At 39.8% G+C, this 17,214-nt stretch overlaps 1 protein-coding gene across 2 annotated transcripts; it reads right to left on the reverse strand.

Annotated features, from left to right (window-relative positions):
- Nucleotides 1–386: 386 nt before the first annotated feature.
- Nucleotides 387–15,426, reverse strand: LOC124022475 (oocyte zinc finger protein XlCOF6.1-like). 2 transcript variants are annotated; one of them, XR_006836387.1, is made up of 2 exons: nucleotides 15,177–15,426; nucleotides 387–1,057 (listed from the first exon to the last, which is right to left on the reverse strand). XR_006836387.1 is itself a non-coding variant. In XM_046337389.1 (2 exons), exons 1-2 carry the CDS (start codon nucleotides 15,277–15,279, stop codon nucleotides 13,361–13,363), a joined length of 1,194 nt encoding a protein of 397 aa, XP_046193345.1. In that variant the 5' UTR covers nucleotides 15,280–15,426; the 3' UTR covers nucleotides 12,637–13,360. The 2 variants fall into 2 exon arrangements, 1 of the variants encoding a protein (XP_046193345.1); XM_046337389.1 differs by lacking the exon at nucleotides 387–1,057 and adding an exon at nucleotides 12,637–14,451.
- Nucleotides 15,427–17,214: the final 1,788 nt, after the last annotated feature.

Below are 17,214 nucleotides of genomic sequence, written 5' to 3' on the forward strand. Positions count from 1 at the left end.
TTACAACCAAATACTTTTCCTCAAGTAGTATTTTACTTGGTGACTATCACTTGAGTTACTCTTGCCACATTAAGAGCAAAAATAAGGTTACCTCTTGACCTTTCAGCTCAGCTGTTGTTTAAAAAAAATTCTACAGTCAGGTCAGTGGTTAGGCTTGTCTCCTCTATGTACACGTTCATGTGTTTTTAAGAGACCTATTCGAGAGAAACTCTTCCCGCAGTCAGAGCAGGAGTAAGGCTTCTCTCCTGTGTGTGTTCTCTGGTGAACTTTTAGTTCAGTTGATGTTATGAAGCATTTTACACAGCCAGAGCAGGAGTACGGCTTCACTCCTGTATGTATATGTTCATGTCTTTTCAAGTGGGCCAGTTGAGAAAAATATGTCCACAGTCAAAGCAGGAATAAGGCTTCACTCCTGTATGTATACGTTCATGTATTTTTAAGAAAGCCAATTGAGAGAAAGTCTTCCCGCAGTCAGAGCAGGAGTAAGGCTTCTCTCCTGTGTGTGTTCTCTGATGAAGTTTTAGCTCAGTTGATGTTATGAAGCATTTTACACAGTCAGAGCAGGAATAAGGCTTCACTCCTGTATGTGTATGTTTATGTCTTTTCAAGTGGCCCAGTTGAGAGAACATCTTTCCACAGTCAGAGCAGGAGTAAGGCTTCTCTCCGGTATGTATACGTTGGTGTGTTTGTAAGGCATCGAGTCGAGAGAAACTCACCCCACAGTCAGAGCAGGAGTAAGGCTTCTCTCCTGTATGTATACGTTTGTGTATTTTTAAGAAAGCCAATTGAGAGAAACTCTTCCTGCAGTCAGAGCAGGAGAAAGGCTTCTCTCCTGTGTGTGCTCTCTGAGGAACTGTCAGAGCCCCTGATGTTGTGCATCTTTTCCCAGAGTCAGTGAAGGAATACAGATTCTCTCCTGTGTGTATTTTTATGTGTATTTTTAGCTTTGATAGTAATGGGAAGATCTCTTTACAATGTGGGCAGTGGTGAGACCTCTTAGCTCTGTGATCTTCCTGCTGTTGCTCTCTGGATGTAGAGAATGTCTCAACATGGTCTCCTGTGTGAACAACATCAGAAGAACCAGTCAGTTGGAGTGGTATACATGTCAATCAAATGTATATTATGAAGCCCATTTTACATCATCAGCTGTCACAAAGTGCTTTATAGAAACCCGGCCTATAATTCCCAAAGAGCAAGCAATGCAGATATAGAAGCACAGTGGCCAGGAAAAACTCCAGAAAGAGCAGGAACCTTGGAAGAAACAGAGAGGAACCAGGCCCAAAGGGGTGACATATGTATTCATATCAGTAGGCTGTACAACACAAAAGGGGAATGAAACAATTATAAAAGTGGGTAAGAGTTGAAAGCTAAAAAGGGGGTGTGTCATCCTTCAATCACTATCACAAGGGTTAGTAACTACAGACTCATTTCATCGAACTTTAAAACACTGGCAGATTGTCTACTTCACTTCTTTAGTCTACTCTCAGATAGCCCAGTAAATAAAACAAATGCAGACAATACTGGTGTCAAACCATGCAAGTCTGAGTAGCATGAAATAACATCTACCTTCTCATTGAAACAGTTAATCATGAAACAGTTCTACTGCACATTTTCATGCACAGTGGAAAGTTGGAATGAAACACAAACTTAGTCAGAGAGAACCTGCTCTTACCATGAGAAACAGGTTCCCAATCTTCTCCTCCGCTTCTTCATCTTTAATGTCAACATTCAGCTCCAGTGTTTGACTGCAGTCTTCCAGCTTCACTGATGTTCCCAGATGTAATTCTAGTCGTCCTGTAGTAACAATGAGAGACAGACAAAAAGTTAGAAATTGACGGAACAGTCAAGACTTTCTTCTCTAAAAATATATTATATTTCTTCTTGTTCAATTATCTAATTCAGTGCTTGACTTGGACTGAAATAGGTGCAGGTACTGTTTATATTTAGGTTCAATAGCTTCACAACACAGTTGAGCTAATATTCTATAAGAGGTACATGAACTCAAACAGTAGAAATTTGAGGTGAGCTCCTGTCCAAGTCAAGCACTGATCTCATTACAATAGATCTGGTAGCTAAGCATTGACAACAAAACATGAATCAATTCACATTAGAAAGGACACACTTTAAAATTAGGCCACACAAACGTAAGTGAACTTAACCAAAAGTAGATGTCCTAAATTCACAAATGACAAAAACGATTTAGTACAAGGTTGCAGTATGTTTTAGGCAGCACTATGTACTATTTTCCTGAATAACCTGGTCTCTACTGTATAACCACATCAAAAAATAGTATTTCCCGTTCATAGAAACATTTACAGATAAATATGGAAACAACTGTGTCTGAATTTTACTACACATGATAATAATTTCATTCAGCTTCAAAACTGTAGTGCGATCGTGAAATTGTCTCTCTGCATCTGCACTGCAATCCGTTGACGCAGACAGTGGGCACGCCCTGTTACCAGCCCACGGATTTCACACAAACCAATGACATGCCAAATGAACTCAAATCCCAAATAATTAATTTATTAAAATTACCATGAAGAAATTATGTACATCCATTCAGGCAAACCTAAAGTTTCTGTGTGACTTAAAATAGTTTATCACATTCACTTGGTTTGACACAAAAACAACAAACCTTTACCAAACGTGATAATATCTTAATGGGTTTGTTACCTAGCATGGAATGACATGTTCTTTTGTTATTAAGCAGAGCAAGGAAAACAACCACTCCAAGGCTCAGAGCGAGTGAAGTTTGAAATGCTATTAGCGCTCGCTAACTAGCCAGCCATTTCACTTCGGTTACACCAGCCTCATCTCGGGGGTTGATAGGTTTGAAGTCATAAACAGCGCAATGCTTGACGCACAACGAAGAGCTGCTGGCAAAACACACGAAAGTGCTGTTTGAATGAATGTTTACGCACCTGCTTCTGCCTACCACCGCTCAGTCAGATACTTAGATACTTGTATGCTCAGTCAGATTATATGCAACACAGGACATGCTAGATAATATCTAGTAATATCAACCATGTGTCCTTGGGGAGTGCAACGAGAGAGAGGCAGGTCGTTATTGCATTGGACGAGTTAACTGTAAGGTTGCAAATTTGGATCCCCCCAAGCTGACAAGGTACAAATCTGTCGTTCTGCCCCCGAACAGGCAGTTAACCCACCGTTCCTAGGCGTCATTGAAAATAAGAATGTGTTCTTAACTGATTTGCCTAGTTCAATAAAGATTAAATAAAGGTGTAAAAACATTTTTTAAATAAATAACAAAAATATTTAAAACAATTATAAAACTTTTTTTTTTTTAAATAGGCAAATCGGCACCCAAAAATACAGATTTCCGATTGTTATGAAAACTTGAAATCGGCCCTAATTATTCGGCCATTCCAATTAACCGGTCGACCCCTAATGTCTACAATGATGCTTATTAGCATTTTATAATCTGAGAGGAAATAGAGACTAATATATTGGTAAGTCACCTAGTCCGAGATAAATTTCCATGGTTATCAAAACGTCACGCCAGGGTAAGCTTACACGAAACACAGCCCTTACTTTTTTGTTTCTAAAAATCACTGAAAAATTATTGGAACTATTTCCATTTTTCCCCGAAACGGAAATATCACATTTACATAAATAGTCAGAACCTTTACTTTACTCCATACTTTGATGAAGCACCGTTGGCAGTGATTACAGCCTTGAGTCTTCTTGGGTATGACGCTTCAAGCTTGGCATACCTGTTATGGGGAGGTTCTCCCATTCTTCTCTGTAGACGTGTCGCCACACAGCTATTTTCATATCTCTCCAAGGATATTTGATTGGTTTCAAGTCTGGGCTCTGGCAGGGCCACCCAAGGACATTCAGAGACTTGTCCCGAAGACACTCCTGTGGTGTCTTAGCTTTGTGTTTAGGGTAGTTGGAAGGTGAACAGTCACCCCCATTGTGAGGTCCTGAGTGTTCTGGAGCAGGTTTTCATAAAGGATCTATCTGTACTTTGTTGTACTTTCCAACTAGTCTCCCAGTCCCTGCCGCTGAAAAACATCCCCACAGCATGCTGCTGCCACCACCATGCTTCACTGTAGGGATGGTGCCAGGTTTCCTCCAGGCGTGATGCTTGACATTAAGGCCAAAGAGTTCAATCTTGGTTTTATCAGACCAGAGAATCTAGTTTCTCATGATCGGAGTCCTTTCGGTGTCTTTTGGCAAACTCCAAGCAGGTTGTCATGAGCCTTTTACTGAAGAGTGGCTTCCATCTGGGCAGTCTGCCATAAAGGCATGATTAGCGGAGTGCTGCAGAGATAGTTGTCCTTCTGGAAGGTTCTCCCTTCGCCACAGAGGAGCTCTGGAGCTTTGTCAGAGTGAGCATCGGCCGGCTTCTTGGTCACCTCCCTGACCAAGGCCCTTCTCCACTGATGTCTCAGTTTGGCCGGGAGTCCAGCTTCCTAAAAAGTCTTGGTGGTTCCAAACTTCTTCCATTTAAGAATGATGGAGGCCTTTCAAATCATATCCTTGGACTAATATGATTGACACTCACATGCAAAGGAACTTTGGGTAACGTGGCACATATTCAATGGCATCTTTTCCTCATGGAGGCTGTTCATTTCTGATCTGTGATATTTTATTGGTTTGTAACCGTATCATGGTATACTATGTTAACACTATGTGGGAGGGCCACTTTGTTACTTGGTAGCTACTAGCAAAAGACCCTGTGTTGTGGATCATCTACAACTATTTTGGACTGTCCATACTGTAACGTTGGTCTCAGGCTTCACTAACTAGCGTTACTGTTATAGGTGGAGCTATTCTTTCCTACTTTTCAAACAAATACTGTAATATTTCACATATCTTGCTAGATATGTATCTTGTTGTGATATTTCACATAACTAGTATGTGCTTTGAAAGCCTTCCATCTGGTACTCGATGACGTTTGGTCAGTGTTCAATGTAAAATAAACATCGATATGCACTCTAAGGTAATGTAAGAAGTTTGGGTCCTGTAACCATCTGGGATGCAAATGCCATCTAGGAGGATCCTTTTACTAGTTTTGTATCCCTGTAGAATAATGACACAGGGGAATGGTCACTCAGAACAATAATATCATATCCACTTCCTGCTACATTGGGAAGCAATGAGCAAGAAACTAAAAAGTAGTCTGTACGAGAAAATTATTTAAAATGTTGACGAGTAACAGGAATACTCCCTTTACTCGGGTTCTGAATCCTCCAAGGTTCACATAGATTTAAGTCCTTAATGAAAAGATGTAACTTATTTCGACTCAGGAGCAATTAAAATCCCCTGCCATTAGGACTTTACCAGGAAGGCAGGTAACTAGACTAATTCATTCTCAGTTACTCTAATATCTAAATAAACGATAATACTTCATACGGCGTCTAGTATGTTCAATAGGAAAGGAAAATTACGAAGAGCGCGCCCTCGTTCACGCGGGCAAAGAGACTAATTTTCTCTTAGTGCTCCCCATGGATAAACAACCATTACTCGTTTGTTTTTCAAAAAACAAGCCTGAAACTATGTATAAATACGGTTGACATCTAGTGGAAGCAATAACATCCTCCACTCACTATCACAAGGGTTAGAAACTACACACTCATTTCATAGAACTTTAAAACACTGGCGGTTTGTCTACTTCATTTCATCAGTCTACTCTGAACACTCCAGACAGCCCAGTTAATAAAACAAATGCTGGAAATACTGGTGTCAAACCATGCAAGTCTCAGTAGCATGAAATAACATCTACCTTCTCATTGAAACAGTTCATCATGAAACAGTTCTACTGCAACTTTTCATACACAGTGGGAAGTTGGAATGAAAAACACAAACTTAGTTAGTTAGAACCTGCTCTTACCATGAGAAACAGATGTCCCAATCTTCTCCTCCTCTTCTTCATCTTTAATGTTGACATTCAGCTCCAGTGTTTGACTGCAGTCTTCCAGCTTCACTGATGTCATCTCTGATTCCTGGGCTCCACTGTCACAATCAGGAACCAGTGACTGTAGGTTTGGACTCAGTGCAGAAGGAGAGAGGAGGGCTGGGTTTGTCCTCACTGTTGATGTTACCGACTTAAATGTAAATGTAATACCTGAGTCGGCAAGTACCAGAGGAGAAACAGACACAAAAGTTGTGTATTCAAAGTCCTGGCGCTTTCTTTATTCACTATTAAATATATTTGATTTTTCTTGGTCAATTATCTAATTCAGTGCTCGACTTGGACTGAAATAGTTGCCGATACTCATTTTGTGTGCTGGTACTGTTTATATTTAGATGCAGGAGCTTCATAATACATTTGAGCTAAAACTTAACCTGTAGTAGATAAATGCATAAAAGACTCAAAAACCATTTAATACAAGGTTACAGTTTGTTTTAGGCATCACTATGTACTATTTTCCTTAACCTTCTTCACGGTATTATTTCAATCAAAAAACAATTGTATTTCATATAGAAATACATAGACAGACAAACTGAATGTGTCAATATTCTACACATGTAGAAACTGATAATCATTACATTTAAGGTCACACTACTGTTTTGAAGCTGAAATGGTCTCTGCTGCATCCACACTGTCTGCACTGAAGTCCGTTGACGCAGACCGAGTGGGAGCCGCCATTTTACCAGCTTGTGAATTGTTCCTTCCATGGAGATCTACGGACAATTCCTTCAACCTCATGGCTTGGTTTTTGCTCTGACAGGGATGGGCGATGTGGCTAAAATATCACACCATGGCATTTTTCATATTTTTGACGGTATTTTATGTTTTTGATTAATAAAAGTTCCACATTTGCTTTATGAGTAGTGCGTGACCCCAGGGTGGCAACACTTATATTCTAAATTAATTCAATGGGTCTTTCTCAATTCTGATTGTTTTATACTGTTCAATTCAACTTCAACCTAAAACAATTCCCTGCACTCATTTGAGGTCATTTACACACTGCCACGATATGGGCAAAAATACTAGGGCTTATTATTAACCAAATGTTGCAATTTAGATCAAAACACCAAGGTGAACTTTTGGAATCATGGAAATAGAACGATTATTCTAATTCTATAGTTAGAATATAAATAATGGGCACTTCTACCTTCTCATTGAAACAGTTCATCATGAAACAGTTCTACTGAAACTTTTCATACACAGTGGGAAGTTGGGATGAAACAAACTTAGAACCTGCTTTTACCATGAGAAACAGGTTTCCCAATCTTCTCCTCCTCTTCTTCATCTTTAATGTTGACATTCAGCTCCAGTGTTTGACTGCAGTCCTCCAGCTTCACTGATGCCATCTCTGGACCCTGCAGTGCAAACTGGGCTCCACTGTCACAATCAGGACCCAGTGACTGTAGGTTTGGAGTCAGTGCAGAAGGAGAGAGGAGGGCTGGGTTTGTCCTCACTGTTGATGTTACTAGCCTCATATCTGAGTCAGCAAGTAGTAGAAGAGAAACAGACATACATTATTGTCTTGCCAGTTCTGGCACCCTCTTTATTCTCTAAAAATATATTATATTTCTTTTGTTCAATTATCTAATTCAGTGCTTGACTTGGACTGAAATAGGTGCCAGTACTGTTTATATTTAGGTGCAGGAGCTCCACAACACTGTTAAGCTAATATTCTATAAGAGGAACATGTGCTCAAACAGTAGACATTTGGAGGTGAACTCTTGTCCAAGTCAAGAACTGATCTCATTTCAATAGATCAGGTAGGTAAGCATTGACAAGAAAACATTGATGCATTAATATTAGACACAAAGGACACACAACGTAAGATCACTTAATATATAGATGTCCTAAATTCACATAAAATTACTCAAAAACCATGAAGTACAAGGTTAGTTTGTTTCAAGCATCACTATGTATTATTTTCCTGAAGAACCGCGCGTCTTCGTTGTTTCAATCAAAAACCAGCAGTATTTCCGTTCACACCATACTGAAATGTATAGATAAAGATAGAAACAACTGCATGTGTCTGAATATTAGTACACATGTAGAAAACTACAATCATTACATTCAGCTTCAAAACAGTTGCGCAACCGTAACATTGTCTGCACTTTGGTCCGTTGACTCAGTCCGAGTCGGCGCCGCCATTTTCACAGCCTGTGAATTTTACACAAAACCGATAACATGCAGCTCGGAAATCTCATTTTTAAAATTCTTTATTATTGTTAACCTGAGCAGAATATGTAAATCCACTAAAACAAACCCAACGTCTCTAGTTACGTGACTTGCAAAATAGTTAACGTCACCACGTTCTCCACTCGGTTTGACACAAAAATAACACATCAAAACTTTACCAAACGTGATAATAATTTAATGGATTTGTTACCGAGCATGGAATGACATGTTCTTTCGACATTAGAAAGTTTAAACGTGCTATTACGTACCTGTAGTAATAAAATGAAACGGGCACAAAAGTTACCTTCTTGACTGCACAGTTCTGGCGCTTTTTTTTTATTATTCTGAAGAATGGTGAGTGCCTGTGGGGAACTTCCTGTTCCCCCACTAACACCGTCCGTGCATTTCGGGAACCTTGGGTTGGCCCTACCCCCATTACATGAGAAGGGGGTAGCTGTAGCTGCTGCTCCTCCTCCTTCTCTGGGACACTTCTCCTTTGCATAGTGTTGATCAAGCTGTCGATTGTGGCCTGTGGAATGTTGTCCCACCCCAGCTAGCACAGTGGATCTGGGCGGATTCCGGCTGTGTGTCGGGGCACTCTGCTGAGAGTCAGACTCCGCCGACATCATGTGACCTGAGGATGCGGGGATTGAGCTCGGGCCGAATCCGGTGTGAGTTATCTGGCCCAAATGTATTACTTGGGGCTCGGGACGATTGGGGCTACTCTCTGGCAGATGATTACACGGGCGCCTGTATATAATTAACATTTCATTATTTATTTATTTGTCCATATTTTTTAATTGTTTCCGTGATAAAAAAAAATACAATTAACTTTTAAATTAAATTATTTTAGAGTCCGGTTTAAGTTGTATTTTAGTATTTTGATACTTTGTACATGGCAACTGATAAGCATTTAACACAGCAGTCGTGGTGCAGATCCACTAAGGATGAAACATTTTCTGGCGACAGTAGTCTGTGAAGTCTTGGAGGCCCAAAAACTTCTCAGCTGTAGATATAATTACGTCCAGGAAGCTTGGCGCCAGTGATGTACTAGGCCGTTCGCACTACCCTCTGCAGTGCTTTGTTGTTGGAGGCCGAGCATTTGCCATAACAGGCAATGATGCAATAGGGGGAATAGGTTTTGTCATGCCTGCTTCACGACTGTCTTGGTGTGCTTGGACCATGTTAGTTTGTTGGTGATGTGGACACCAAGGAATTTGAGGCTCTCAACCTGCTCAAAAATGAAATGCTAATTAGCTGCTAATGTGGCTATCATAAAGAACTACAAGTACAATGACAGCCTACCCTGGGCAAACCCTAATCCGAACGACACTGGGCCAATTGTGCTCTGCCCTATGGGACTCCCAATCACAGCCGGTTGTGATACAGCCTGGAATCAAACCAGGGTCTGTAGTGATGCCTCTAGCACTGAGATGCAGTGTCTTAGACCGCTGCCCCACTCAGGGTGGCATATTTGTAAAATCCCGGGAAAATATTCAACTGTAATGGTGACTGAAGGAATAGGCTGACAAAATATATGGATAATAGCCTATAATTTAGTCTGTCAAACAGGTATATGTAACAGTATTACTTAAGACCGTGGAGTTAGCATGCTAATATCAACATTTAGACATGACAACTGATTACCGAGTTACTGGGTTAGGGTTAAATATAAACATTCAGACATGAAAACTCACTACCGAGTTACTGGGTTAGGGTTAAATATCAACATTTAGACATGACAACTCACTACCGAGTTACTGGGTTAGGGTTAAATATCAACATTTAGACATGACAACTCACTACCGAGTTCCAAACTGCCACTGTCACAAGGGTTAGTAACTACCAAGGGTGAGAGAGAATTCATTTCAAGTAGTTCCAGTGAAATAAAATCTTAACGCTAGAGCATACGATGACATTCTAGATGATTCTGTGCTTCCAACTCTGTGGCAACAGTTTTGGGGAAGGCCCTTTCCTGTTTCAGCATGACAATGTACCCGCGCACAAAGCAAGATCCATACAGAAGTGGTTTGTTGAGATCGGTGTGGAAGAACTTGACTGGCCCGCACATTGCCCTGACCTTTACCCCATCGAACACCTTTGGGATGAATTGGAACAAATGGTCTGTTCTATATCTTCAATCAAATTAAACATGTACTACTGTGACATTAATGTTTCATGGTATTTTTCATCAGTTGTTTTCTATGAAATGTCATTTCCACCACACTCTGTAATTACCACCACACTATGTCATTACCATCACACTACATATTGTTGTGGCAACGGTGTATTAAATTACAATTGATATTGATGATTTTCCCATACGTGAACCTCATATGCTTGTTCTTAGGATAATATTTTACATTACTTTAGAAATTAAGATGTTGATGTGGTAAATACATGTTTCTGAGTATCATCAAGGCATACAGTGGGGGAAAAAAGTATTTAGTCAGCCACCAATTGTGCAAGTTCTCCCACTTAAAAATATGAGAGAGGCCTGTAATTTTCATCACAGGTACACTTCAACTATGACAGACAAAATGAGAAAAAAAAATCCAGAAAATCACATTGTAGGATTTAATGAATTTATTTACAAATTATGGTGGAAAATAAGTATTTGAAATATTCATTGTCTATGTGAATTGAAATTATATTGTTGCCCACCAGTGCCCTCAGAAGAGGAAACAACGATACAATGTAGTCTAACCACATCTCTCTCAAACAGCACAAGATGTGATTCACTGTAGAAGCACTGGTCCGCTTACATTTTAATTCCAGGTTACATATTATAATATTTAGGGGCATATCAGATGGTCTGTTCTGACCATAACAGTCACACCAAGCATAGGGTTGGTTGGTATAAGATTGAAATGGGTAAATAATGTACCTAGTAGTTACTTAGCCTGATAACATATCACTCCCAAAAGACATAAGCAGAAATGTAGCAGCCTATACACCTAATCATTAGTGATCTGACATGCTGTATTACATGGAAACTGTAGGCTACTAACAGCAGCAGTTACATAGTCTAGTTTACTATGGTCCTGTCCCTGTGACCAGGGTAAACAAAGTGGTCATGTTGTGTATTGTATATACAGTATGTCACTTCAAACAGTTTATTTAATTTAATTATACACAAGAGAGAAAAAACTGTATATACAAACATTATTTTTCATTGCATTCTTGTCATTTAGCAGATGTTCTTATCCAGAGAGACTTACAGGAGAAATAAGAGTTAATTGCCTTGCTCAAGGGCACAATGACAGATTTTTACACCTAGTCGGCTCGGGATTCAAACAAGCAACCTTTCAGTTACTGGCCCAACACTCTTAACCGCTAGGCTACATGCCAACAGAACAATTAACTTCAATACAGTTATTCAAATAGATTCATCATCAATGACTACAATAATGAATCAAGTATTAAAGACAATTTAATAAACAAGCAGTAGATTCATAGTCTGTTAATCATTAAACAAAAGTTTAGTAATACAATAATACACCCATACCAATGCTAAAAACTGACCACCCCATCTTTATCTGATATACACTGTGTACAAAACATCAGGAACACCTTCCTAATATTGAGTTGCACCCCCCTTTGTCCTCAGAACATCCTCAATTCATCGGTGCATAGACTGTCCAAGGTGTCTGAATAGCTCGTGTCTGAATAGCTTGTTCCATCTCCTCCCACAGATGAACAATTGGATTGAGATCTGGTGACTCGTCAGGCCACTGCAGTAAACTGAATTCACTGTCATGTTCTTGGAACCATTCCTGGACAAGCCTTGTGGCATAATCCTGCTGAAGAAAACTATTTGAAGATGGATACACTGCTGCAGTGAAGGGAGGCACCTGATATTCTTTAGATATCCTGTGGCATTCAAACATTGCTCATCTTTTATCAAGAGGCCCAATGTGTGGCCTGAAAACACACCCCAACCATCACACCACCAGCCTGCAATGCTGACACACGGCATGGATGCATGCAGTGGTGTAAAGTACTTAAGTAAAAATGATTTAAAGACCTACTTTAGTTGTATCTGTACTTTACTATTTATATATTTTGTTTGTTTTTAATTTGACCCCTTTTTTCAGAAACATTTCTTTAAATAACTAATTTAGCAGTTTCTGGGGCGTATCTGTACTTTACTATTTATATCATTGACAACTTTTTCACTACATTCCCAAAGAAAATAATGTACTTCTTACTCCATACATTTTCCCTGACATCCAAAATACCCCTTACATTTTTTATGACTAGCAGGACAGGAAATGGTCCAGTTCACACACTTATCAAGATAACATCCCTGGTCCTCCCCACTGCCTCTGATCTGGCGGACTCACTAAACACAAATGCTTCGTTTGTAAATGATGTCTGAGTGTTGGAGTCTGCTCCTGGCTTTCCGTACTATAAACATTTTTTAAAGACAAATGTGTCGTCTGGTTTGCTTAATTGAAGGAATTTGAAATTATTCATACTTTTACTTTTGATACATAAGTATATTAACAACCAAATACTTTTACTCAAGTAGTATTTTAATGGGTGACTCACTTTCACTTGAGTCATTTTCTATTAAGGTATCATTACTTTTACTCAAGTATGACAGTTAGGTACTTTTTCCACCATTTCCTCCCATCAGTATGAAACAGCAGGAACTGGGATTCATCAGACCAGGCAGTATGTTTCCAATTTTCCAGTGTCCAGTGTTTTCATTCCTTAGCCCACTGCAACAGCAGTTTGTTTTTTGTTGAAAGCTAATGAGGATCTATAATAAATACACAACAACTAGATCATTAAGGATCATAGCTTTCACCTGGGTTCAGCTGGTCAGTCTATGTCAAGGAAAGAACAGGTGTCGTTAATGTTTTGTACACTCAGTGCATGTTGTGTCTACTAGCTCAATCCCACAGAAAACTGCAGAGTGAAGCAGTACCACTCAGTTACCCATCAGACTCCACTGTGAGAAGCCTCACAAAGGATATTCAACCTTAAGGGCAAATCCAAGGTCATCTCAATATCTTTACAGTAGATGCTAACAACACTCACCAAAACTGTCAAGGTGTACACTGATCAGTAAAGTAAAGACAGGCTAACATTTTATAATGCTCCAATCCCTCTGCATGGTTCTCTCACAGTGAGAAACAACAGGATAACAATTGAGTGTTCTACACTTTCTTAATTTGATTCAATTCAACGTTGCCAATTATTTAATGACATGAGAATTAAGTGGAGTGTCTAATCTTAGCTGGTCTGAGAAAACTTCTCTCCTTTATGTATACATTGGTGTCTTTTTAAATGGCCCAATCTGTAGAATCTCTTCTCACAGTCAGTGCAGTGATAAGGCTTTTCTCCTGTGTGTACACGTTGATGTCGTTTTAAGTTGCACAGTAGAGAGAAACTCGCCGCACAGTCAGAGCAGGAGTAAGGCTTCTCTCCTGTGTGTATACTTTCATGTCGTTTTAAGTGGCACAGTACAGAGAAACTTGCCGCACAGTCAGAGCAGATGTAAGGCTTCTCTCCTGTGTGTGTTCTCTGATGAACTTTTAGCCTAGTTGATGTTGTGAAGCATTTTATACAATCAGAGCAGGAGTAAGGCTTCTCTCCTGTGTGTGTTCTCTGATGAACTTTTAGCTCAGCTGATGTTGTGAAGCATTTTACACAGTCAGAGCAGGAGTAAGGCTTCTCTCCTGTATGTATTTGTTTATGTGTTTTTAAGTGGCCCAGTCGAGAGAAACTTTTTCCACAGTCAGAGCAGAAGTAAGGCTTCTCTCCCGTATGTACATGTTTATGTGTTTTTAAGTGGCCCAGTCGAGAGAAACTTTTTCCACAGTCAGAGCAGGAGTAAGGCTTCTCTCCTGTGTGTATACGTTCATGTCGTTTTAAGTTGCACAGTAGAGAGAAACTCGCCTTACAGTCAGAGCAGGAGTAAAGCTTCTCTCCTGTGTGTCTACGTTCATGTCGTTTTAAGTTGCGCAGTAGAGAGAAACTCACCTTACAGTCAGAGCAGATGTAAGGCTTCTCTCCTGTGTGTGTTCTTTGATGAACTTTTAGCCTAGTTGATGTTGTGAAGCACTTTACACAGTCAGAGCAGGAGAACAGCTTCTCTCCTGTGTGCATTCTCTGATGAACTCTCAGAGCCTTGGATGTTGTGAAATTCTTCCCACCGTCAGTATAGGAATACCGATTCTCTCCTGTGTGTATTTTTAGGTGTACTTTCAGCTTTGATAGAAATGGGAAAATCTCCTCACAATGTGGGCAGGGGTGAGACCTCTTAGCTCTGTGATCTTCCTGCTTTTGCTCTCTAGATGTAGAGAATGTCTCAACATTGTCTCCTGTGTGAACAACATCAGAAGAACCAGTCAGTTGATGTGATATACATGTCAATCACATGTATTTTATGTAGCCCTTATTACATCAGAAGTTGTCAAAGTGCTTTACAGAAACCCAGCCTCAATCCCCAAAGAGCAAGCAACGCAGATGTAGAAACAAAGTGGCCACGAACCAGGCTCAAATGGGTGGCCAGTACTCTTCTGGCTGTACCGGGAGACATACATGTTCATATCAGTAGACTGCACAATAGAAAGGGGAACAGAACTATTCTAAAACTGGGTAAAAGCCATATCATCCTCCACTTACTATCAAAGGGTTAGTGACCAGGCTGTATCACATCTGGCCATGATTGGGAGTCCTATAGGGTGGCGCACAATTGGCCCAGCGTTGTCCGGGTTTGGCCGGGGGTAGGCCGTCAATGTAACAAATAATTTGTTCTTAACTGACTTGCCTAGCCTTTTTTTTTTAAAAGACTCATTTCATAGAACTTTAAAACACTGGCAGATTGTCTACTTCACCACTTAGGTGTACTACTCTTTGAGCACTCCAGATATCCCAGTGAATAAAACAAATGCTGACAATACTGGTGTCAAACCATGCAAGTAGGAGTAGCATGAAGTAACATTACCTTCTCATTGAAACAGTTCATCATGAAACAGTTCTGCAACTTTTCATACACAGTGGGAAATTGGAATGAACAACATAGTTAGATAGAACCTGCTCTTACCATGAGAAACAGGTTTCCCAATCTTCTCCTCCACTTCTTCATCTTTAATGTTGACATTCAGCTCCAGTGTTTGACTGCAGTCTTCCAGCTTCACTGATGCCATCTCTGGATCCTGCAGTGCAAACTGGGCTCCACTGTCACAATCAGGACCCAGTGACTGTAGGTTTGGACTCAGTGTGGAAGGAGAGAGGCAGGCTGGGTTTGTCGTCACTGTTGACGTTACCGGCCTCAGACTTAATTCTAGTCCTGTAGTAACAATGAGAAACAGAAACGAATGTTATTGTCTTGACAGTTCCGGCACTCTCTTTACTCTCTATTAAAATATATTCTATTTTTTCTTGTGCAATTATCTAATTCAGTGCTTGACTTGGACTGAAATAGTTTGATACTCATTTTAGGTGGCGGGGTACTGTTTATATTTAGATGCAGGAGCTCCACAATACTGTAGAGCTAATATTCTATAAGAGGAACATGAGCTCAAGCAGTAGAACATTGAGGTGCTGGTACTCAGCTCCTGGTACTCAGCTCCAGTGAGCTCCTGTCCATCTCATTTCAATAGATCAGGTAAGTAAGCATTGACAACAAAACAAGAATTCATTCAAATTAGACAAAGTACACGCTACACAACGTAACTAAACTTAACCTATAGTAGATTTCTTGGATTTACATAAAGTAAAATAATTAATAATAAACAACTCAAAAACCATTCAGTACAAGGTTGCAGTATGTTTTAGGCAGCACTATGTACTATTTTTCCTGAATAACCCTGTCTTCACTGTATTATTTATATCAAAAACCAATATTAACATTTATAGACAGAGATAGAAACTGAATGTGTCTGAATATTAGTACACATGTAGGACTGATCATCATTACATTCAGCTTCAAAACAGTAGTGCGACCATGAAATTGCCACTCTTTGACGCAGACAGAGTGGGCGCCGACATTTTCCCAGCTCGTGAATTTTACACAAAACCAATAGCATGTAAAACGAACTCAGAAATCTCAAATAAATTGATTTGATTATTAAATGACCTTGAGAAAATTATGTACATCCACTCAGTTCCAAGATGGCGAAGCAGTCAGTCATCTTTGTCTTGGCCCATGTATATCTTTTTTTTCACATTCTTTTTCATATTTTTCCTAAACCTCAACTTCAAATACTCTCCTTCAACCCGCCTCACCCAATGTGGTGTGGATCTGTTTTTATTCCTAAAGTATTTCTATTTACCTCAGAACTGGAATCCCTCAACTGAAGCTAACTAGCTAACTAGCTACCAGCTATCAGTCAGCTAACCACTGCTAGCGGTCAGCAGCTTACCTTTAGCTCGGACAGCTCACGCCAGTTCTTACGAGTTTCAAACCAGAGCAAACCGGACCTATTTTTCTCTCCATATCCTCCGGATTCCTACCAGCAAACTCTGAACCTTTTCATCTGGATCATCGCCGCTTGCTAACCAAATGTGTATACCGAGTATGTCCACATCTCCGTCAGACCATTTTATTGGTAAACTACTTATTGGTAAACTAAATTAGCATTTTTTAGTGATCCAATACGTAATATAGTACACTTATCATCATTTGGTTTGAATCCAGAGAGAAGAGCAAAAGTATCTAGATCCTCTATGAGGCCGTGGAGAGACTCTAATTGTGGTTTGAATCCAGAGAGAAGAGCAAAAGTAAGATCTATGAGGCCGTGGAGAGACTAATTGTGGTTTGAATCCAGAGAGAAGAGCAACAGTATCTAGATCCTCTATGAGGCCGTGGAGAGACTAATTGTGGTTTTAAAAGAAAACATAAATCACCAGCATACTACAATGACACCTTAGTTTTTAAGCCACGGATTTTGTAATCCCTAAATATTATTGTTTCATCTAATCTTAACAGCTAACATTTCGATGGCAATAATAAATAGATATGCCGACAGTGTACAACCTTGTTTTATTCCTCTAAATAGTTTAAAACTATGAGATGTAGCCATTATTTACTATTTTACACCTAGGGTTACTATACATAACTTTCCCAAAACTGAGATTTC

The sequence above is a fragment of the Oncorhynchus gorbuscha genome, unplaced genomic scaffold (assembly GCF_021184085.1).
Source record: "Oncorhynchus gorbuscha isolate QuinsamMale2020 ecotype Even-year unplaced genomic scaffold, OgorEven_v1.0 Un_scaffold_1403, whole genome shotgun sequence".
In the NCBI taxonomy this organism is placed as follows: domain Eukaryota; kingdom Metazoa; phylum Chordata; class Actinopteri; order Salmoniformes; family Salmonidae; genus Oncorhynchus; species Oncorhynchus gorbuscha.

What these genes read in the sequence shown, in the direction of transcription:
- LOC124022475 (XM_046337389.1), bottom strand. Translation starts at nt 15,279, where the DNA reads ATGGCATCAGTGAAGCTGGAAGACTGCAGTCAAACACTGGAGCTGAAT. An exon ending in TGGGAAACCTGTTTCTCATG is followed by an intron (nt 14,452 to 15,176) that starts GTAAGAGCAGGT and finishes TTGTTCACACAG; the next exon opens with GAGACAATGTTGAGACATTC.